Source organism: Epinephelus moara, chromosome 10 (assembly GCF_006386435.1).
Source record: "Epinephelus moara isolate mb chromosome 10, YSFRI_EMoa_1.0, whole genome shotgun sequence".
Taxonomy (NCBI): Eukaryota; Metazoa; Chordata; class Actinopteri; order Perciformes; family Serranidae; genus Epinephelus; species Epinephelus moara.
Window position 1 is genome coordinate 44,595,333 of NC_065515.1, and position 25,146 is coordinate 44,620,478.

The window sequence follows — 25,146 nt, forward strand, 5'->3', positions numbered from 1 at the left end:
GGATCCCTCCTCAGTTGCTCTTCCTGAGGTTTCTACCGTTCTTTTCCCCCGTTAAAGGGTTTTTTTTGGGGAGTTTTTCCTTATCCGCTGTGAGGGTCCAAAGGACAGAGGGATGTTGTATGCTGTAAAGCCCTGTGAGGCAAATTGTGATTTGTGATATTGGGCTTTATAAATAAAATTGATTGATTGATTGATGTGATTTCCCGTCGATGAGATAAACGCAACTGTCCTCACAGTCCGCGCATAGATACATTGCAGCTGCTCTGTGTTTACTGAAAGGGGAAAGTTGCCTGGTCCCCCCTGAAATGTAACTTTACTGCGGTCGGATTTTTGGGAGGTCGGACTAATGGGATGTGAATGCATGGTTGTGAATACTGTATGAGACTCTTGTGTCTCATCATGTCCACCTGTCTTAATCACTGTCATCAATGTGGTGTCCTACAATAATAATTCGTAATAAAAAGCGAAAATGGCTCTAACAGTGTTTTTTGAGCATGGAGGCGCCGCGCACCGGTCTGCCGGTCCATTTCCACGTCAGCTCCGGAGCTGCCCACAGTGCTGACATGGCAACGGCTGCGCACCAACTCTCTGCTCTTCGATATTTTGTTTATTTCCTATATTTTCTCAGAACTTCATCAAAAACATTTAACATGATTAATTTCAAGTCATCTCATAACTTATCTAAGGCCCACATGAGAATGACAAATTGCACATTAATTAACTTGTTTTCTTACTTTCTAATATACTGTTTTTCCAGGACGAATTAGATGAGACCATCCATGTGTGGGATTCACATGTCATCAGACCATCGAAGAATGACAGGGTACCCAGTGGTCGACCTCAAATCATGTACGTGTTCCCAGAACTCTACGCAAGTGATGACTGCATTTCCCCAGTGGACAGAGCTGATGTACAGTTGTGTCAGAGTAACTGCACATTTCGACCAGCAGTGCCATGTGACACAGACATCTACAACATCTGAAACATTCTGATGGTGGAGTCACAGCTGCATCTTCCAGCTGATGCTTATCAAGCATTGGATTTGTACCTGCATTTGAGGAATGAGATAACATCCGCTCTCTAATTTGAGATGGAACAACACTTACTATCCATCTAAACTGAACACGTGATGAGACGGTTCTTCTGCAGTCCACCATGCTTAATTCACCAAACATTCTCAGTTAAGTTGTAATGTTTTCCCAGGAATTCTGTAGACACTGTATTTGGAACTCTGGATTATTTCTCCTTGGAAAAAGGATTGATCTGTCACGATGTGCGCACTGACTACACTAGAACAATGCTATGTCACAGACATTAAGAATGTTTGCAGTGATATTGAGGGGCAATTGAATCTTCCAGTAGTTGCTTGTCAAGAAAGAAGAAACAGTATTGTACAAAATTTTTAGGCACTAAAAGTAAAGTGAGGACGCTTACAAAAATAATGCTATAAATTGTTTTTAATTAACTTCATAAAAAGTGCAGTAAAGAGAAAAAACTAAATTAAATCCATATTAAGTGTGTCCACCCTTTGCCTTTAAAAGAACACCCATTCTCCTTGGTACACCTGCGCGTAGTTTTTCAAGGTACTTGGCACATAGGTTGTGCCTATCATGTATATGAGCAGTTCTTATGTGGATTTAGGCTGTCTCAGTTGCTTCTGTCTCTTCAGGTAAGATTCAATGAAGCACAGAAGTGTACATTTTGTAAATGACAGAGTATTAGGTCTTCTCAGTAATTTGTGCTTGAAGTAGACACCCTTAAATTTGTTGTACAGCATATAGGAGGAGCATTGTCATAGAACAGGAAACGAACAAAACCACAACAAAGAAAAATAACAAGGCAGGACATGAAAGAGGAATTGAATCTTTATTGAAGAATATTATTGAAGAATATTGTGCTCTTGACAGTAACTGTCAGTATACCATATGAGGCTTCAACAAAAACAGCCATGAGTAGCCATTTGAAATGGTACTATATGTGCATCGAACAGGTATTATTTTGTTTCTGAATAACAATTACATAAAATATGCACATGATAATGTGAAAAAAGGGATGTTCACCTATGAAAGCAGACCTTTCTGACTTATCAAAATTATTAAACTTAAACTGTCTTTTGGACTTAAGCAAAATTTCAAACTCAGTATGCTGACACATATTACAGCCAAATCATTTACAATAAGAAAATAAGAAAAACAAAAAATGTTAAAACTGTCTGATTCAGTTTTAAGTGTAATGCAGCAATGTGTTCTTAGTTGTAATACATGAATGAACAAATAAAGTGTTTTAAATGTAAACAAATTTAAATCTGCAGAAACTGTTTGTTTCAGACAAATGCCATAACAATCTCAGTAGAAGAGGGACATGTGTAAGATCCCTTACATTCACTACACAATATCCATTGTAAAGCAGTCTCCAGACAGGACATTATCAAACTCTTTACGAAACTCGGGGTATGAGCTGTAGGTGCATGGTAACTCAAGAACAGCTCCACATGTGTATGCTACAGGCCTGCGACTTAAACCACACAATCTATTTCAAGTTACTTCAATTGTGTCTTTGCACAGTACAGTGGATCCTGTGCAGAAGCGCAAGAAGATCTCCAGTTTTGTTTGGTCGATGCTTCTCACATACCGTAGCAGGTGGTTAAGAGCTGTCTGCTCTTGTGGATTTAGGCTTTCAGTTGATGGCTTTATCATCTGGGCAACTTTCTTGTTAGTTGGCCTCTTAGATTCGTACAGCTCCATTAGGCTGTCTTTGGTTATGAGTGTTGGCACAGCATTGTGAATACTGGAGTGGAAACAGTCAATTATGAACTTTGGCTCTTGAAGAAGAGCTTTGTGTGCCATTGTTAAAATGGCACCCTGTAAGTTGTCTTTGGAGGGCAGGCAGTGTCAGCCCATTCTTGAGAAGACATCAAGTAAGTCCTCCTCAACATTTTCATCAATGTTGCCCTGTAGTGCTTTTTCAAGTGATGCACACTCATTCTCTGAAAGAAATCTGGCACATGACATCATCAAGAGTTCTTCATCCACTGAACTAACTCCTTGACAACAGGCAAGAACAAAAGCTGGTGACAGTCTGATTGGTATGATTTTGTGGTCCAGGTATCTTTTCAACCACACTCTTCCAAGAGCTTGCCATTTCTTCTCAGAATAGTCTGGTCGTAGTCTGGGTACTCTGTCATCTTCCCCCTCACACTGTTCCAAGAAATGTTCCCAGAACGTGGAATATGCCTGTCTTGACACACCATCACTGTCCATAGCTTTCTCATTTGTAAACTCAAATTTTAGATTAGCATTCAGTAATTTTGGTTCCATGAAGACATTAAGGACATCATCAACTATGTTTACTCGTCTTAATTTCACAAGGAGGAGTTCTTTTTCAAATGGGTCTGGTGATGCTGGAAGACTGCTTGATGATACAGGACCGTCATTCAGTGTACAGTGCTGAAAGATAAAAAAAAGAAAAGAAAAGATAATTAGGTGTGATTATTGATCAATTAATCACTTAGTGAACAGAAAATGAACTTTGACAATCAATATATCAATTAACATGCAAAAATAGTGATTATGCTGTGGTTTTAGATTTGCTGCTTTTCTATTTTATATCACAATACATGGAATATCTTTTGGTTTTGGAATGTTTGGATGAAAAAGTAATCCAAAAACATCAGCTTGGGGTGAGAGAATTTGGGATGACAATTTGTCACTGTTTTTATATATTTTATAGACAGAAAAATGAATAGGAAAAACTTTTTAAAAGAATCAATAATGGCAGCAATAATAGTGTTTTTGCAGCACTGACAGAACTTAGATCTACACTATACCTGAATACTGTTCAAGTCATGTGGATTCCAGGGAAGGGTGGAGTCTTGATTATCACCATCATCACCAGTAACGGGTCCAAAGTGTACTTCAAAGTCCTCAAGAGATGCTTGGATGGCAAGGGCAAGAGGGGAATCCAACTCATCACTTAATAACTGGTCTGCATCTTGATTTGACACAGGCATTAGACAGTCATCTTCAGATTCATGCCTGCTTGTTGATTGCCAAGTATGACTGCCAACATCATCCGAAGATGGGGGATGCAGGACCTCTGTGTTACTCATCTCAGGAGTTGCTAATCTTGATTGGCTGATTGGTTCTCCTCTCTGTTGATAATTAAATAAAAAAAATAAAAAATCTTTGTTTTTGCATCATCTGATCCAAGCCGTCATGTATATTATCACATTTGTGCAATTAAAACACCTTGCACCTGAGCAGATTTTTTTGGTATATGCATATTGAGTTAATGTAGCATTAAACTCAAAACCCTTTTCCCACTGTCATCATCTTAGCTGCAGTTCAAATTTAAGAGGGATTTACATTTGGTTGTTTTGTTTTGCAACAATCATGGTCTCTTAAACTCCATGTCTGTGTCCTCATAGACTTCACCTGTGATTTATTTTAAACATAGCTGCTGTGTCATGCAGATGTAACCTAAATGTCACTACAAACTGTAACTTTTGATTAATCAGTTCTTGTTTGAATTTTAAAAAGTTTTGTTTGAACATTTTGGCAGGAATTAATCTCCATACAAGTTCCATACTGTATATCACAGACTGGGTCCATAAAAATGCAATACTGGGGCTTACTTTTTCATGGTTTTCCTGCATTGAGCCACTGGATGCTGGATCTAAATCAGAGGAGCTCTCTGGATGATCCACTTGATGATCAGTTCCAGTCCTCAAGTGATGACGTCTCCTGGTTTTGTTCCTCAAGGATCGACTCTGCGTTGTCCTAGTCTATAAAGAAGTCAGCAGATCAGCAAATTATAGGCTTATACAGCCATGATTGTCCAGCTGTTCAAAACAAGTCTTTCTGAACTTATTGTGACTGAACATACACATAAGTGGAGAGAGCAGTGCAGCAAATATGTTTGGAAATTGTATTTACATCTCTTGACCTCTTGCAACTCAACTATCACCCGTGATTCAGCAGATGTTTTTTTTTTTTTTTGCAGGCTTCATGATCCTAATAAATTTGACATTGAATTAAGACAATAGATATATCCTCAAAATAAAGTATGTGTACTGTACCCCCCCCCCCCCCCTCCTTATTTAAGAACACAGATTGGTCAATAATGAACACTGCAAAGAGTGCAAATGCATTACATACATACATACATTGAATGTCTTTAATTAGCAGAAGTGTGCACAAACAAAGCTCTCCACATATTCCACATCTATAACATAATCTACTGAGATTTCTTTCAAAATACAGCTATTCATGTGACTCAGGCAAGTTTGATACATGTTAGATTAATGTCTTAATCTTACAATACTGTTGTTGAGGTGTCAATGACACCTGTATGGATTTCACAAAAACATCAGTAGGCCTACTGATATTCTGTTAGTTGCCCACAGCTGGCTGCAGCATAACAAGGTAGCTGACACGTGAAACTGAGAAAGAGGCTGATGTGTGCCTTTATGCACGGTGCTGAGGTAGCTTCATTAACAGGATCGGCCAGGATTTGATTATAATTAATATTCCCTGTTCCACTATACATTTATAGAGGTCAGCTGTTACACACTGTTTCCAGGTTTATACAGTTAAATTATTTCTAGACAGACATTATGGATCAATTCTGAGCCTCACATCTGTTATTTTTATTTTAAAATCTGAAATACATGCTAGTCCATAATCCCCAGAATTCACCCTTAATATTAATAAATATGAATTCAGTATCTACAGTATATCACGTATCATGTGGCAGAAGATAAATTACCTTAACTGGCCTCTCATCTGTGGGCTCGAAGTCCGATGATGCATCAGAGAGAACTTGTATTACGTCTTTAGCCTTGGAGGTTGTGTAGATGCGCAGCATTCGTAGTTTAGTCTGCTCGTACAGCTGGCCCATTGTGACTTCAGGGGATACTGCATTGTGACTGTAATCACGAATATGAAACTCGAAGTCTTCCATCGGTCCTTTGGATGAATACCATTTGGAAAAAACAAGGATTTGCCCGTCTCCAGCAGTTCACCCATAGTTACTGATTTCTGGACCGACAGGTGCCGTGTTCCACCTCCATTTCTTGTCCTGATTTGGTGATAAGTGCCATCCCATTTCAACCCGCCGGGTGACTTTGACTGCATGTTTATTGCCAATACCGGGGCCTTCTGTGTCTCTGTTGGCAGGAGTTTTTCGTTGTTCCCCAAGCCTGTCTCTTACTTTCTGCATGAGAGCGGACTTCACTGTCTCCACTCCCCCTGATATTTCGTTTGTTACAGTTCTTTCACAACAAAATGCTCTGAGTGCAAGTCGGTCCCCATATCTTACGATATACTGTCCTAACTCCTCATCTGTCATAACACCTATGACGTTGATGTCGATCTGTAAGAAGCAAGGCAAACGTCAAAAAAATACATTAACATACCAGGTAGAGAAACAAGCAACATTAGGCTATACATGCTATGTGAGTAAAGTTAACATTTATCTTCACCTTATCATCTTTTAATTTGTTGATGACACAATCTGGTATATTCTGCGTTTGGAGTAAAGAGAAACATTTCTCGTGCTCACAAGGAAAGTATCTTGTGCTCACGAGAAAAGTTTCTCGTGCTCACCAGAAAGTATCTCGTGCTCACCAGAAAAGTATCTCGTGCTCACGAGAACTGTTTCTCGTGCTCACAGGAAACCAAAGGGTTTTTTTTCTTTTCTCCATGTCCCTTTATGGGCTCCGTATTTATATTATGTTGACATGAAAAAGAATATAATTTCACTGATATATTGTTATAAGATTTTTATTCTTCTCAGCTATGGGTATCAGCCTCAAAACACCATCCATGTGATACTGTAGATACATTCAAAAGGGCTAACTGTAAAACCATAAATGTTCTGCCTAGAACCATCTAAGCATGGGACTGGTTCTGTAGTCCCTTTGTCTCAGCATAACCTGGATGAAAATGCTGTTTATGCAGAATGCCAAAATACAGCAGCACTGGCCACCCATATGTTTTCATGCTTGTTCCCTGACATTACACACTATTTATCAATGTGATAAGGACTGCTGAGTGTGAGCAGAGATGGAGAGTAGCCAGCCCACATGCAGCTGTGAAGCCAGCAGCCAGAGCCTTACGCCAGGGCCACACGGCCCGCGGAAGCGCCGCGAATAGCCTCGAAGCGCCGAGAAGAGAAGGCAGTTTCCTTTCGGCGCCCATGTTAACCGACTGTGTCGTCCACACTGGCCGCGCCGCGCCGGAAAGCTCCGCGGCAGGCCTCACGATTTGCAGCGATCAGTTCGGCGTCTGGTCTATTTTCTGCGCGAGCCGCGAGGGAATGTGTCAAGCTAGGCAGGAAATCAAACAAAGTAACAACAACAGAATCCGGTCAATTTTCAGAATCAAACGAATTTCAAAATAAAATACCACGTTTGACAAATGCGATGTGTATATATATATACATATATGTATGTGTGTGTTTATATACATATTGTCAGTGTTATCTAAACAGAGTGCGAGAGAGATGAAGACACACACACACACACGAGATAGAGAGTGTGTGTGTATGCAGCCTCTGTGTGTGTATGTAGCCTACCAGCCTACTGTGGACATTCATTTACGGATAATAGTCATTACTAAGAAGTGCACATACATGTACAGTTGTTAGGAAAACATGGTGTTATAATTTTATGAGGTTATTTACTTACCCATGATGGAAAAACAGCCCCAAATGTGANGTGGATGACACAGTCGGTTAACATGGGAGCCGAAAGGAAACTGCCTTCACTTCTCGGCGCTTCGAGGCTATTCGCGGCGCTTCCGCGGGCGGTGTGGCCCTGGCGTGACTCTGTATTCACACCAAAAGCGTCATGAGCGCCAGCGGTCGCTCAGGTCGCTGGCATCGCGCTTCCTGGCAGCAGCTCCAGCAGGCGCTTGTAGCGGCCAAAGGGGCGGGGCCGGCTGCTGCAGATGTGTCCAGACTGTTCACTTTACAAGGATGAACAAATATATCATATATGTCTTCACTTTGTATTATCCATGACTTTCATTGCGAAATTAAAATAACGCAAATAAACACAGTCAATATAGCCTTTATGAGTCTTTTATAATTATGATTTTACTCTCCTGTTGGCACGTAGGACCACTGAGAAATGTAATTGGTGGTAAATAAGCAGGAGCTCATTAATCTCACTTTCGGAAGCCTCCTTTGTACTGCATCGGCGTATTTGCTGAGGAAACACGGGGCCCGGAGCCGTCGGGCCGTCTGGGTCCACAGAGTCCTGCAAACCCGGCAACTCCACAGTGAATTTCACCGGCTCATACAACCCCGGGAGAGCCCAGACCTCCGTACCCGAATCCCGGTCTGCAATTGGCTGCTGCTTCGGCAGCGGCGCTGCTCATTTGCATAAAGTTCAGCTTCTCTCAACTTCTACTTGACGCTCTGGTCGCTGGTATCGCGCCACTCGCTGCAGCCGACGCCCCTGATGCCCTTCGTAGCAAGCATACATTGAAAATGAATGGCTGCCGGCCGCTTATAACGCTCATGACGCTTTTGGTGTGAATGCACAGTTAGATGGAACTGTGATCCTGACAAAGAAGCACAAGTTTGCAGTCAGAGTCATTCAGATAGCTGCAGTCAGAACATTATATCTATTGAACTCATCTGCTTCTGCCAGTGGAAATCCTACTGATGTAGGACTCTGAGGTTGAAAAGTGTGGAGGGAAAGTTAAATCAAAATACAAGTTAATTCGTACCACTATTTGCACATTTACTGAGTTACTTTTAAAGTAAATACAGCATCCTTTACAATAAAAAATAATTGCTTTAACATATTGTATGATTATTGTGTGTGTATATATTTCTGTATAATAATCTAAACTGATAAATGAGGAGCATATAACATTGATCTGAGTTAAACAGTTGGAACTTTAACATACAACAAATAGCTGAAGACTTTTCATATCACTGTCTACTGTATACTAATATATTTTTATACATAGTTTTCCACAAAACCATTTGAAATTATGTAACTGGCATGTAGAGTTACTTTATATTCCATTAAGAGTAATTACAGTGAGAAGGATTGCCACTAAATATAATGCCATCATATTCAACCCTACTGACAAACTGAATATTGTATTACTCTGTAAAACCTCAGATTTTACTCACTGATTTTGGCCCAGACATAAATTGTGGGCTGTAGAATACAATATGAAAATTCCTCAAGGTACACGTACTTTGTAAATTTGGCTACTTATGTGTACTGATGTCCCTTAATTTTTTTTTAAACCGTATGGCTTTAAAATGGAGAAAGTCTGTTCACCACTTTGTACTTTGTGTCTTGTTTTATTGCATTAATAATATCAAGATAATATAAGACTTCATTAATCCCACACCAGGAAAATTCACACATTGCAGTAGCTCAAGAGTAACACGTAATTTACGTCACGTAGGTTACGGCGTAAGCTGCACGTCAATTTGGAGCCTACGACGTAGGCTGCACATCGATTTGGAGGCTACGTCGTAGTTTACGGTGTAGGCACCTCCCCAGAATCGTCGCGGTGACGCAGACCTCTGGTCTGTCGCTGTATACTGACACCATTTCCCTCAGGGGAAATGGAGCTTGTATTTACTTTTAGTTCACAGATAAGAAACAATAAATTGTGAAAACAGTAAAGCCTCCACTAAAATAGCATTTTAAGTCTTGTGTGTGATTTATCCTTCAGGGATTTCTACTTCAGGATTTATCCAGGTTTCATATGAGAAGAGGGAAAGATTGCCGGCCGCTAGGCTAATGCCATAGGCTTGTGCTAATAACGTTAGCATGTTGTATTTGTTTAAAAAATGTGTTTAGTACAGGATAGTTGTTTTGTCGGTGAACCTTGTGAGTTATGGAGCCAAACTGTGTGCCGTTACCTTTGTTAAATGTTGCTGTTGTCCCTGGTTTTATATGACAAGAGGAAAAGATCGCTAGTTGCTAGGCTAATTTATACAATGTAAAATGCCATAGGCTTGTGCTAATAACATTAGCATGTTGTATTTGTGGGGAAAATGTGTCCGGATTAACACAAGTGCTTGTCTGTGAATGCTGCGAGTGGTAGTGAAGCCAATTTGTGTACTCGTTTTTCAAATTGTTACTATTAAGCCATGTTTAATGTGTGTTTTGGGTGTGTTTTGAATCAACCAAACTTAACAGCACTTCACAGAAACCTCCGCCGCCGACTAGTGCTTTGGAGGTGTAACTGCAGAGTGACACAGACACACCACTGCAGAAGTAAAAATGCGAGTGACACAGACACACCACTGCAGAAGTAAAAATGCTCACAACGGCATAGGCGACGTGCGTAGGCGACGTGCGTAGGCTATGTGCGTAGGGTCAATGCACGACCATAAATCCCCTTTAAGAGGCAAGATACAAAAAGCCATAAAAATGTCTGAGTGCTTAAAAGGGATAAAAACATTACAAAAATACAAATAAGATCAAATAAAAATAAAATAATCTAAAATTTATATACACTATGTACACCTTTCATTTAAAGAGATACTGTATGTCCATGATTGATAGCTGCACAGGACAACTGAGATGCACACATGGTGTGTAGTACATTATTGTAAAGATATAAAAAATTGCCTATAGATATTATTGCACAGTAAGTGGGATAATATTGCAAAGTAGGAAACTGCATCACTCTGTAGGGGTGTAATGATCCATCGATCTGGATCAATATATTCATTCAATGATCAATAATCCACTATCATTGATGCAAAGTGAAAACATATCATCATCTTTAGGATACTCCTTTAGTTTGAAAGTCTGTGTGTCAAACAGCAGCAGGCAGATAACAGCAAACAGCCAAGAGGCTGGGGATAATATTAATCACTCTAGAATGAATCAGCAGTTTGGATTTTTTTTAGATTTAGATTACAGGTCAACAGACAAAGCATATGCTGTATGTTAACAGTGCTGTTGCAAGATAAAAGACATTCCTGCCTGGTTGAGCATCTCATTCCACTAACTTCTCTTAATGGCAACATTAGCTGCTCTGTTTCAACAATGTTCGGCTGAAAAAACATGCACGCAGACTGAAATTTAACTGTCTGGAGATGCAGTGACTTAAACCAACAGTGAGAAGGAAGAAAAAGTATAAATAAAAAATGTAAGCTAGAACTGCAAGCAGTTATGAACGGGATCCAAGCCTCCCCGCGCAACTCGGCCTCCACGCCCCATGGAGCCCACGATAGTCGGCCCCAAAGGACGACGGGCTCGGGACGAGCATCAGGACACAGGCCAACGTCTAAGCTGCAGTGTTCACCGTAATGGGAAGTGCATTGGAAGTACCAAAGGCTGAATGCATTTATTGCAATAAGTCACGCCAACTTTGACCAATCATTACCAAACTTTGCGGCTGGCCTCAGGACTGTCCCCACATCATGCTCATCAAATTTCGTACAAATCCGATGAACTTTTGCGAAACGTGATATTTCTGGGTTTACAGCATCCACTAATGGCCAATTTGGGCCAGATTTGGCACCGAGCCTCTGAACGACTTCTGGAACAAGTGTGTTAAGTGTCATATTAATATAATTTAGTCTGACAAAAATATGCAACTGTTACGGCTGCGGCCGTATATTGTAACATTTATTGCATGTATATTGTTTTTTTTATGTGAGAGTAAGACCTCTTCTTTTTCTGAGGATCTGTGCCAGGTGCCACTCCCGTCTCCTTCTCTGAGTGGTGGGTTCTGGCTGGTCGTGGCTGCTGCCGATTGGCTGTCGCGAGGGCTTGGCTCTGGTCGTGGCTGCTGCTGATTGGCTGTCGCGGGGGCTTGACCTTTTTAAACCCCGGCAATCTGTCAAAATTCGAGGGTCGTTTTGACAGCAGCGTTCCTCCTCGTCCCAACGCCAAACCTGCCTGTGCTTTTGTAAACTGGTTCTATTGGGTTTTTTTGACTGGAGAGCGGTGAGCCTTAGCTGAACTGTTAGATTATTGTTTGTGTCCTGCCGCTACGAGCGGTGAGCCGTTTGTCTGCAGCCGACCCGTTGCAGCGCTAAACAGCATTTTTCTTTGTCAATTGCACGTCACTTGTAAATATTTGTATAGCACTAAGCAGCAGGGGTGAGCTGCCATTTATGTTGAACTGTTTTCTCCTGTTTTTGTTTAGTTTAGGAAGTTAGGTTTAGTGATTGTATTTTTGTTTCTTTTGTTTCATATAGGGTTTAGTTAGTGCTTTGGGAAAGATAGTTTGTTTTATTTGTTGTTTTGGCCTGGGCTCGCCCTGAAGAAAAGCTTCCTTATTTATAAAACCGTGTTTCTATTTGTGTGATGATTGAATAAACTCACCTTTTTTGTCATGCATTACCTTGTGTCGGCTCATTTTTATGTTACACTTCCCGCAGCAATATGTGTATTTTAGCTAGCAATTTTTTTTTTTTGTTAAAAATTCACAGATTTTTTGACCGGGCAAAATTCTTTTGATAACTTTACATCAGGTCCATCTTGAGAGTCGACATGCCAAGTTTCATGCAGTTTGGACAAAATCTCTAGGAGAAGTTCGAAAAAGTAAGTTCTGGATGTGTAGCGACTTAGCGAAGGAAATGTGTAACGGAAGTGGGCGGGGCCTATGTTAGAAAGTCCAGCTCTATTTAGGGAATACGTGGATATAAAGTTTATGAATATGTGATTTATGTGGAAGTGCATTGGAAGTACTAAAGGCTGAATACATTTGTTGCAATAAGTCACGCCAACTTTGACCAATCATTACCAAACTTTGCGGCTGGCCTCAGGACTGTCCCCACATCATGCTCACCAATTTTTGTACAAATCCGATCAACTTTTATGAAACGTGATATTTCTGGGTTTACAGCGTCCACTAGTGGCCAATTTGGGCCAGATTTGGCACGAGCCTCTGAACGACTTCTGGAACAAGTGTGTTAAGTGTCATATTAATATAATTTAGTCTGACAAAAATATGCAACAATATGTGTATTTTAGCTTTTTTTTGTCATTAATAATTCGCACATTTTTTGACCGGGCAAAATACTTTTGATAACTTTAGATCAGGTCCATCTTGAGAGTCGACCTGCCAAGTTTCATGCAGTTTGGACAAAATCTGTAGGAGAAGTTCGAAAAAGTAGATTTTGCAGTTTTTGCCATTTTTTGTGGGAAAAAAGTTAAGCAGAAGTGGGCGCGGCCAGGGACACGTGATGCAGCTCTATTCAGGGAATACACGGATATAAGGCATTTGAATGTGCGACATAAGTTACATGCCAAAACACATTGACCTTGCTTGTAGCGCCCCCTGCGGGTGAACATACGTACATTTTTTGCGTCTGAGGTCCCTGCAGGGGTCTGGACCAACCCTCCAAATTGCACCTCCCTCCCTTGCACGGTGTATCCTGCAGCAATACTTTTACTTACGGGAAAATAATAACAATAATTAAAGCTGCAAGCAGCTGTGATAGGGCCCTCGCTCTCCCGCGCCACCGTGGGGGCCAGCAGCATGCATAACTGAAGTGGACATGTGAAAACTTAGAGTAAGTTAACCCTGAGATGAGGGACACTCTGGGTTGTCCGTTCCAGATTGAGAGCTAACTTAAACTCTGGGTCAGTTACCATGGTGTTGGTGTTTATCAATATAAAAATATGGCATTCCCTGTTTCCACAAGGGGGCGCTATGAGTTAGAGTGAGTCTAGGAGGCGTGCAGGGCGGGGCTCTTGTCATGTACAGACATTTTGAAGCAGTTAGGATGAAGTATGTGGGAGAGAGAGTTGCTGGAATATGCATGGCGATGCATCAAATATGGCGGCGCCATAGTGGCCACGCCCCTTGACGTACAAAAAAAGCTTTCAATAACTTTTGATCCGCATGGACTCAGGGTGATCTGTTCCAAATCGGAAGTTTATTGGACAAAATCTGTAGGAGTTTGTTAAAATACAAGGTGTGGAAATCACAACAGCGCGGCCAAAATGAAAAGTTTAAATCAAAATGGGCGACTTCCTGTTTGGAGTAGACCATTGGTGGCAGACTTTTTTGTGCGTCTGGGTAACCATAGCGGCCCCTTGACATAGAGGAAAGCTTTTAATAACTTTTCATCAGCATGGTCTCTGGATGATCTGTAAAAAATTTGAAGTCGATTGGATGAAATCCCTAGGACGAGTTCGTTAAAATACAACGTGGAAATCACGCCAAAATGACAAGTCAAATTCAAAATGGCCGACTTCCTGTTTGGAGTAGACCATTGATGCCAGAGACTTTTATGTGTGTCTGGACAATATACACATGTGTACCAATTTTCATGTTCCAACTCCAAAAAAACCCTTATGGGGAGGGGTTTTTGAAAATTTCAAGGGGGCGCTATAGAGGCATTTTGTCCCCCCCATGGGCGACGCTCCTATCAGATGCAAGAGCTCGCCATTCTTGACTTGTGTATCCATTTTCATGAGGAGATGAGGTCGTTGAAGCCATCAAAATGCCAAACGTATTTAGTGGCGAGGGATCGATAGTCACCACGCCGCCACATGGACACCATTAGACGTAGCTTCACAGCGTTCATAAGGTAGCTTCACCAACTTGTTCTGCATGCATTAGAAGTGGAATGAAGTTGATACACTCAAGTTTGTGGCATTAGTACATGTTAAAGTAAAAACTGGTCACTTCCTGTTACCACCGGGGGGCGCTATGAGTAAGGTGGGATATTAACATATCGGGGCGTTCGGGGCAGAGCCATCATCATGTCCAGCAAGTTTGAAGCTGCTGAGATCAAGTATGTGGGCAGGAGAGCCGTTCGAAATTCGATGGCAAGAAAACGAAAAGTCGCCAAAATTTGTCACGTCCTAGCGGCCACGTCCCTTGACATAGAGAAAAGCTTTTAATAACTTTTGATCAGCATGTTCTCAGGATGATCTGTACCAACTTTGAAGTCGATAGGACGAAATCCCTAGGAGGAGTTCGTTCAAATGTAAGTTGTGGAAATCGCTGTAACGAAAAAATTCAAAACAAAATGGCCGACTTCCTGTTGGGATTTCACCATGACGTTAAGAGACTTTTTTGTGTGTCTCGGTATGATACATGTGTGTACCAAATTTCGTTTGCCTACGACAAACTAACTCCAATGGGGAGGGTATTTTGAAAATTTGTAGGGGGCACTATTTCAGCATTTCGCGCCGACCATGTGCAACCGCCCAAAAATATCGAATTTCGGATGAGGCCGGACGACTGTGGAAAGTTAGAAGCATTTTCAAATTTGGGAAAGGGCCGAAATTGGGACACGAAATGTCGCAAAAATAATAATAATAATAAACAGCACGATTTCAATAGGGTCCTCGGACGACTTCGTCATCGCTCGGGCCCTAATAATAATAAACAGCGCGATTACAATAGGGTCCTACGGACGACATCGTTGCCGCTCGGGCCCTAATAAACAGCTCGATTACAATAGGGTCCTACGGACGACTTCGTCGTCGCTCGGGCCCTAATAATAAACAGCGCAATAACAAAAAGGTCCTCACGGACGACTTCGTCGTCGCTCGGGCCCTAATAATAATAATGATAAACAGCGCGATTACAATAGGGTCCTACGGACGACTTCGTCGTCGCTCGGGCCCTAATTAAAGCTGCAAGCAGCTGTGATCAGTCCCTCGCTCCCCCATGCAACCGTGGGGGCCTGAGGCACTCGGGGGCTGTGGCGTGAAGCAAGAAGGGAGAAACAATCTGGCAGGAGCGAAAAAATGCAATGTTTCGTTCATCCACCAGGTGGTGCTACGAGCGTAACCAGATGTGGCCAGGTGCGTTGAGGGGTGGACCCTCATCACACATGTGAAATATCGAGGAAATCGGACAATGCATGAATGATTTATACCAAGTTGATGTTCCGTGGCGAAGGATGAAAAGTCGCCACCGCCGCCGCAGCAGCCTGCAACATGACAGAACACGTGTGTCACTGCACTGTGGAGATTCATCAGCTTGATCATCATGTGGCCACAAAATGGAGTTGATCAGGTCAGGAGCTTGAGGTTGGTGTTTGTCAGTGTAAAAGATGGCATTTCCTGTTTCCACAAGGGAGTGCCATGAGCAAGATTGCCTACGAGCATATGGAGGCATTGAGGGCGGGGCTCTTATCATGTACAGAAATTTTGAAGCAGTTTGGATGAATTGTGTGGGAGAGAGAGCTGCTTGAATATGCATGGCGATGGATCAAAAATGGCAGCGCCATAGCAGCCACGCCCTTTGTGAGGGAATGGTTACTTCATCTGTCCTGTCGTTCAAGAGGAAGTGCAGCATGGTGGTTCTTTGCCAAGACCAACAAAGCCACCATGCTGCACTTCCTCTTGAATGACAGGACAGATGAAGTAACCTACCCCACGGATGCCATCTTCATCCAAGATGGGAACGCCCTCTTTCATTCCCTCACAAACCTGCCTCCTACATTTGGAGCAATCTGCCTGCATGTCCTGGACCAAATGGTGGCCAAGAAGCACTTCATCTTCTCTACTGATTCCTACCAGCCTGACTCTATCAAGGCACAACAGAGGCTGAGGCGTGACTTCTCTGAGAAATTCATAGTGAAGGGTACGGCCACTAGGAAACCCCAGGACTTTAAGCTCTTTCTGGACAATGAGGAGAACAAGCGGCAGCTCTGCCAGTTGATGCTCAAGGTCTGGGGGAGTGAGGAAGCAACATCCGGGCTGGCGAAGTGCGAGACAGCTGTTCTCATCGTGGAGGGAACAGCTTATCAGCTAACGTCATTAGATGGAGAAGTAAGTTGATTGATCCATACCTAGGAAACTTCAATGAGGTCCTGTGTTAGCAGATTGTTTGCCAAGAATATAAGCTACCATACATTTGAAGTGTTTTGTGCTATTTCAGGTTGAGGTCATTGAGATCCATGCCCTCCAGTCAGACCAGGAGGAGACAGACAGCCGGGTTGTGCTCTATCTGCATCATGCTGTCAAGCTGGGCTTCAAGTCAGCAGTAGTGAGGACCCCGGACTCCGACATCTTCTTCATCCTCCTGCATCACGCTGACACCATCAACCTTGTCATCTACCTTGACACACAGGCAGGCACCATCAGCTGGTCAACGTCACAGAGTTGGCCACCTCTCTTGGGCAGCTGTACTGCAGCACCCCGCTCGGCTATTATGTATTCAGTGGTGAGGACTGTACCAGCACCTTCAAGGGCAAGGGCAAGGAGGCACCGCTCAAAAAGCTCCAGAAGAATCCCAAATTCCAAAAGGCTTTCAGGTTGGTGAATGAATTTTTAGATAATCTGGCATGTTATGTATATTGAATAAAATGCAAGATTTAGAAAGAGCAAACTTTGCACTTATCCCAGCAATCTTTTCACAGTCAGCTCGGCGATGAGGTCGGCTATTATGTATTCAGTGGTGAGGCCGGAAGTGCAGGAGCTGCTGGAGGGCTTCACATGCATGATGTACAGTGAAGCACGTGAGACATCAGTTAACCTGGTCAGGAGCAAGATGCTCAAGAAGATTGTGGGAGAAGACGAGACCCTCAGCTGCAAGTCGAGAGTCGATTTTGCTCGCCTGCCCCCCTGCCAAGACTCACTCATCCCCCACATTCAGAGGGTAAACTATGGCCTGTTACAAACAGGCAGCTGAGCCGATCTTTTGGAGGCCTAAGCCATATGATGAGGGTCAGGGGTGGGAGAAGAAAGAGGGAGGGATTTTGGAGCCTGTCTGGTCTTGTGGACCAATCCTGCCCCCATCTCTCATTGACCTGTTGGCTGCTGGTGTCATCAGTGATGATGATGAGAGGGAAGTGGATGAGGTGGAGATTGATGATGAGACTGACGACGATGATTATCAGTGAAACAGGGTTTTGATTACTTTTGCCTTCAGTTAGCTAGTATTATTAGATTTCAATCTATGTCAGTTAGTGTGATTGCCATCCATTTGATGACCTTGCATTGGATAAGAGGATTTTGCAGGAAACTACTGCAAAACAAAAAAGCAAAAGTTATATTGTTATTAGCCTAAAATGTGTTATTTTCCTGTTTTTCACCAATAAAGAGGGGTTGTACCATGTCAATGACCTTTCCATGTGATTCCTGGTGTCAAAATTATATGAGAAAGTGGGTTAATTTATCTTTGTATATCATCTGGTTCAGGAGTTATGAAAATCGGCGTCTTTCGCCACTGGCGCGGACATCAATTCAAGATGGCCGCCAAATGAACCCCATGGGCCATTAGTTGACCTTGGCAACATGAAAAATTCTTAACTAGACACCATTAGGGTCCTAAAGAACAGGTTACAAAAAAATGCCATGCGGGTGCATGGGAACCTATTTCTCCTGCCTGACTAAATGAAGGCTTCATGAGACTCAGACCTAAATGCTAAATGCATCACTGCCCACCCACACCAACACACGCATGCATGCACGCACGCACGCACGCACACACACACACACACACACACACGCACAGTATTTTGACAAGACTCTTTTGCATCATATTTCTGTCATATCTCTGCACCAAGAACTTTCAACAAACATTTTAAGACATTCTGGCATTAGTTAAATGGTTGGCTCACCCAAAGAATAACCTTAAATGTTTTTGCATTTCCCTCTAGTTATATGTATCCAGGCAGAAAGTTTTGGTTTGACTTGTCCATGTTTGGAGATATCTGTCTCTCAGATTTCTGCCTCCATCACATAAGTAAGGGTGTACTATTTTTTCCTTTTTGTTATTTATTTGTTTGTTTGTGGTGTTACAATTAAAAGCATCTCTTTCCAGAGACAGTGTCTCTGTTATGCTGGATGATGCCAAGACTTCACTGTTAACTGTAGGGATGTCCCAAACGATTATTTTTCTAACGATTAATCTGGCGATTATTTTTTTCGAATAATCGACTAATCTACAATTAATTTTTCAATTAATTTAACGATTATTTTTTCGATTGTCCATTATTTTTCCATTATTTGATTAATGAGGCAATTTAAACAATATGAATACCAAAACATTTTTTATTAACATTAACATTTATTGAAACATTAGTATTTCCCCTACCATTATATTAGCTAAATAGTCTATGTTATTTATCTTATGTCATTTCTGTCTTTACATGGTCGCAGGTTTACAATTCTCCTCTGCTCTCTGTAACGCGCATGCCGGAGTTCGGCCCCGATGCGCACACAAACACACACAAACATATGCACGCACACACACACACACACACACACACAGGTGAGTGGCAGCATTTTCCAACCCGAGTGAGACAATTATGATCGAGCCCAGCCCGAACCCGCAGCACGGCACTGTGTACAGTCAATCGAGCGGAGCATGTGTTGCGTTCAGGCATTGTCATGTAAATAACAAATTCCAGCACTTGAGTAGGCCATAGCACAATAGCACAACACTGCTGCTGCCACTGCACGTCGCCTTTTTTTTTTTTGCTTGAACCGACGCGTTGACGCTAATAATTTGCGTCGATGTATTTACATAGTGTGGTGGCAAAACAACTATTTAATGAACAGTTTAAAGAAAAAGTCTTCACACGTTGGCTGTCCTTCTTGAGTTTTAATAAGCATTCATGAATGGAGTCACACACACATACAACCGCATGAACAGTCAGTCAGTGAGTGAGTGCCTAGATGGCCTCCAGCCCTGCTATCTTTATAGTTCCCATAACAGATGCACGTCAATAGTCAAAATATGTGGCGCCTTGACATTCCTAAGACACAACATCTCATATGTGGCGCCTTGACATTCCTAAGACACAACATCTCTTGAGACTAACAAGGACACTTGGTGTCTCAGCTTCCCTGGCTCGTAACCTTGGTTTATGAAAAAGTGGGTTAATTTATCTTTGTATGTCATCTGGTTCAGGAGTTATTAAAATCGGCGTCTTTTGTCACTGGCGTGGACATCAATTCAAGATTGCCGCCAAATGAACTGTATGGGCCATTAGTTGACCTTGGCAACATGAAAAATTCTTAACTAGACACCATTAGGGTCCTAAAAAACAGGTTACAAAAACATGCCATGTGGGTGCATGGGAACCTATTTCTCCTGCCCGACTAATTAGGATGAGAAGAACAGAACATGCACACAAGTACACTCATACATACAAACACACACGCACAGACTGCCATCATACGTTCCCAGTTTTGGTATTCAGCTGATGCATTTATGAAAGTGGATTTACAACATGCACAACACAACCTCCTCTGTCAGCATCTTGTTGTGATTCCACCTGCTTTCCAGCCTCCCAGCCTTGTTTTTGGAGCCAATGAGGAACAATTAAAAGTAAGGCTTTGGCTTCAACTGGCAATGTTACAAAGTACAGACCAAGCCAGAAATCCTACTATCACCTTAAGAACATCTAGGATATATTATCAAGGATAAAAGGACTCATGTCTCAGCAGGATTTGGAAAAACTTGTCCATGTGCTTATCTTCAGTAGACTCGACTACTGTAACAGTGTCTCTCCAGATCGATCCTGTCGATCGATCACAGCTGCAGCTGATTTAGAACACTGCTGTTCGAGTCCTCATTAAGACCAAGAAAGTTCTGAGGTCTTTGCACTGACTTCCTGTCTGTCAGAGAATCGATTCCAAAATACTACGGTTGGTTTACAGAGCACTGTATGGTGTCGGGCCCAAACACATTTCTGACCTTGTGCTACACTTTGAACCATCAAGACCTCTCAGGTCTTCAGGGATAGGTCTGCTTTGTGTCCCCTAAACATGGAGAAGCAGCATTTAGTTTCCATGCACTACATATCTGGAACAAAATACTTATCTGTTTGTTGCTGTCTTTTATTAAATCACAAGTGCCTTGTAGCTTTTATCATACCTGTGGTAGTATATTTTAGCTTGTTTTTCTTTTCTATTTTCTAGCTCTTTAATGGTGTTTTTAATTGTATTTAAATGTCCTTTCATTTTGTTTCTTTTGCGCTTTTTCTTAATGCTTTTTATGTTTTATGTAAAGCACTTGGAAGTGCTTTGTTGCTGAAATGTGCTATAGAAATAAACTTCGCCCTCACTTCTTTTCTCCTATCTGTTACACTCATTCAGTCTGCCTACCTCACTAGGGCTCTGTCAAATCCAGGTAAACTGTCTTTCTTCTTCCTCTTCATCTTCTTCTTCTGCTTTATTGAGACATTTTTTTAATTGTTGCATCTGGGGCAGCTCTTGCTTTGTTTATTCTTGCTTTAGAAAACTGCCAAAAGAATTAAATATTGAGTGCTAAGTCATGCAGTATATCTGGCTAATGATAAGCATGCAAACAAATGGGCTGCCACACAGACAACACAACAGAGCTGAGCAAAACCTCCAGTCCAGGACAGAAACACTCCTGACTCCAGTCCAGGACAGAAACACTCCTGACACTCCTGAAACTACACATATATTTTACATGGCAGCAACATAGAGGCCCACTCTATACACAAATAATGTATTCTAGCTTTATGAGTTTATTACATGGACTACAATAAAACATATCATTAAACTGGGCTGGTGTAGGCTTGCATTTTGAAAGCATGAATGTATTCATGTGTGTGTGTGTGTCATGCCGGTTTAACTCATTATGACAAACTCTTTAAACGTATGAAAGAGCACATTTTTCAATAAAACTTTTACAACTTAATGTTTATCTGGTGACGAAAGTTTATTTAAAAAAAACAAAAAAAACAATCCCTATCTGGGATTATATGGGGAACTGTGGATCCAAGCGGAATGGCTATATACTTTTGCGGGCTATTAATGTATTGATTTTGAAAAGATTTGGGTGTTATGTTCTGTCAGTGGAGGCTGCAATGTCAGATGTGAGTGTTGACGGACTTGTGTGAATATGTCACAGAGTCTAGCATGCAGCATGTCCAGTCTGCAGGACGCTCCTTTGACCGTACAGCTGTCACAACTGCATCTCTGACACTTTGCACAGCAGAGCACTTAGAAACATGATGCACTCAACATCATCACTCACCATTTCAAGGCTTTCTTGGACGTTTGCATTTCCGAAAAGATGATGAAGACAAGAAAATCAAGGAGGTCCCCAAATTAGACACAGTAAAGGAACGAGTCTCCTAGGTCCTCCAGTCCCACATCACTTGCTCTGATCTCCCGAGGTGGAAAGGAGAAGCGGTCCGTGAGGACCGTACGGTATATCTCCGCTCAGCTGCCGGGACTGTGGAGTTTTTTTCTCTCTCAGTGTCGGTTAGTGTTCCCTTTCTGATCGCTGTATCTGTCCGCTCCCTGTCAGTCCGCGGTGGCTCCTCTCTGACAGCGCAGCATCCCTAAGATTTCATCCATATACACCCTCGAGAGCTATCGGCCACATTCGGCAGTTTCCGGAAAAACTAAAGTGTAACGCTGTCAATGACGTCCGTGCTTCTGTTGCAAATTTCCGAGTCTCTATAAATCTTATTTCTAATCCGATTAACAATATTGTAATGAGATCAAATGGTGCAAATAAAGATACAAGGCTGCGACACTGAGTAGGCTACAAGTTAAACTTTTCAGGACATCTGAGGTTTCAGCCCCAAATGTTTTATGAATACCCCCGGATCTAAATGTAGCCTATGTAGCCTATCTCTCTCTCTCTCTCTCTCTCTCTCTCTCTCTCTCTCTACATATACACACACATATATATATATATATAGGCATTTGTCATTTTGTTTATGCACTAAAGCCCTCAAAAAGAATATGATAACAGTGATCAAAAACACAACTTCTGCATCCTCTGTGTCATTCAAACAGGGCTGTGTATTCACCAGCAAGAGAGAGACCAATCCGATAATCACTTTAATGTAGCAGCTGGAAAAGGCTAGGTGGAGCTTACTGTAAATGTTTTATAGGCTATAGGCTACTGCTGGGCAGTTTAATCCATCATTGTTTGTTAGATGATTATATTTGTATTATTAATCTAACTCTTCAAAATAACTAAAACAGACAAATAAATGTAGACAAGGGAAAAGTACAATGTTTCCCACTGAGGTGTAGAGGAGTAGAAGTATTAAGTAGCACAAAATGGAAATGCTCAAGTACAAGCACCTCAAAATCCTCTAAATTTTAATTATAGCAGTTGCAAAGTATTCTGTTCTTACTCAATACTAATTACTAATGACTACTACTAAAGCCACAATTCATAATTAATCATTAAATACAATTTAAAAAACAGTTTTAAGGGCAAATAAGATGGCAAAGTAGGCCTATATAAAAAAAACAACAACAACAACAACAACAACAACAACATCAAAATAGAGCTTGTTCATAAAAAACAGAGGTCTGGGCTAAGCCCCCAGTGTATTCAAGTCCTAGAAACGGGTTTTCACCCCACTGAGGTCTTACATTTAGCTTCCCTGGGATTTATGCTTCTATTTATCTAATTTTAACAATATACAGGGTTCCTGCAGATCCTTAAAAAGTATTAAAAAGCATTGAGTTCATTAATCTAAAAAGTAAGACCTTAATTGTTATTAAAATGTCATTCAAAAGTCTTAAATATGTTCAGACATGAAATGTAGGATTTAATGAATTAATTATAAATATATATGTATATTTGAGATTCTATTTTACACTGTAACAAATTTTCCTGTTAAATTACAGTAAACTACTGGCAGCTACAGTTGCCAGCTTGAAACTGTTATTCTACAGTGTACCTACTGTGATCTACAACAACAGTTTATTACTGTAAAACAAATTACAGTACTATGCTGTATAGAAAATACACTTTACAGTATAATACTGTCAGCTGTTTGGTTGCCGTTATACTGTTATTTTACAGTTCCTACTGTATTCTCCATAAACAATTTATTACTGTAAAATATATTAAATACTGTAGAATGTGATTTTTACAGTATAACACTGATATAAGCTTATTATTTAAAAGTTTTACATTTCAAAATGAAAACCCCTGAAAGTTGCTAGCACAGAAATCGCTTGGACAAGAGATGGCCTTACAACATTAGGCATTTATTAAAGCTGAAAATTTTCAAAATCCATAAAAACATCATTACTTGTGCTGAACAGGATCTCATATTCCTTTTTTCTGGAACTATAACAAGAGATGGCTAACATTGCATTTATTACCTTTTGTATTGTCTGGTTTGACTGTAAAGCATAAAGTACAAATTATCAGTCAATTCAACTTCATTTAACTCATCACCACAAGTTTGTTTCCTTCCTCCTTTTTCCCTTCCTCCTTTTTCCCTTCCTTCCTTCCTTCCTTCCCTCCTCCTTTCCTTCTGTCCTCCCTTCCTTCCCTCTTCCTTCCTTCTTTCCTTCCTTCCTTCCTCCCTTCCCTCTTCCTTCCTCCTCCTTTCCTTCCTTCCCTTCTTTCCTTTCTTCCTCCCCCTACTGTCCTTCATTCTTTCTTCCCTTCCCTCCCTCCTTCCTTCTCCCTTCCTTCCTTCTTCCCTTCCTTTCCTCTTTCCTCCCTTCTTCCTTCCTTCCCTCTTCCTCCTCCTTTCCTTCCTCCCTTCCCTCTTCCTTCCTTCTGTTCTTCTTTCCCTTCTTCCTTTCTTCCTCCCCCCTACTGTCCTCCATTCTTTCCTTCCTTTCTTCCTTCCTTCCTTCCTTCCTTCCTTCCTCTTTCTTCCTTCCCGAAGACAACAGGAGTTAAAGTCACCGCATCAATTGCATAGCAGCTAAGAAAACTAACTAGAAACTAACTAAATTATTATAAAATACATTCCATAAGAATAACAATTAACACATCAAACCGGTTCTCAAAAATGGTGAGTCCAAAAACAAATCTGGAATGGCACATTTCAGACAGACGGACTGAACTATACTGGCTACATAAAGCCCCACTCAAAGTCCACAAGATTTTTTATGAGGGTGGCCACACGGGGATTCACAGTTGCTGCCTTTTTGTGGACCAGCTTCCCCGTCTTCTTTGACACCACCTTCCCCTGGCTGGCCTTTCTTCCCCTCTCGGGATTGATACCAATAAAGCGCCTAAAATGCAAAAGTAGAGAGTGTATATAAGATATTAGGAGTGGTAAGTAAAGATTATTTGCATTTAATACGGAATCCTATCACATTCACCAAATAAAAATTTAAGATGTTTTCTCATGATAATGACCCCTGTCTCTCATAATTATGAGATAATGATCTTATTTTGAGAAACCGTTATGATAAACAAAAAATTCAGGATTACAACAGATCAGTTGTTGCCATTATGACTATTTATTTCAACATTG

At 41.4% G+C, this 25,146-nt stretch overlaps 2 protein-coding genes across 2 annotated transcripts in view; both read right to left on the reverse strand.

Annotated features, from left to right (window-relative positions):
• Positions 1 to 22,218, reverse strand: part of LOC126396256 (receptor-type tyrosine-protein phosphatase F-like) — a 706,276-nt gene extending 684,058 nt beyond the window's left edge. Inside the window, exon 1 of the mRNA XM_050054194.1 lies at positions 21,927 to 22,218. The gene's annotated coding sequence lies outside the window, so the exon portion shown is untranslated. The remainder of the gene's footprint in view (positions 1 to 21,926) is intronic.
• On the reverse strand, positions 2,892 to 7,727 carry LOC126396158 (uncharacterized). Its single transcript, XM_050054002.1, has 6 exons — positions 7,688 to 7,727; positions 7,118 to 7,327; positions 5,767 to 6,372; positions 4,634 to 4,783; positions 3,827 to 4,150; positions 2,892 to 3,446 (listed from the first exon to the last, which is right to left on the reverse strand). Exons 3-6 carry the CDS (start codon positions 5,959 to 5,961, stop codon positions 2,892 to 2,894), a joined length of 1,224 nt encoding a protein of 407 aa, XP_049909959.1. The 5' UTR covers positions 5,962 to 6,372; positions 7,118 to 7,327; positions 7,688 to 7,727.
• Positions 22,219 to 25,146: the final 2,928 nt, after the last annotated feature.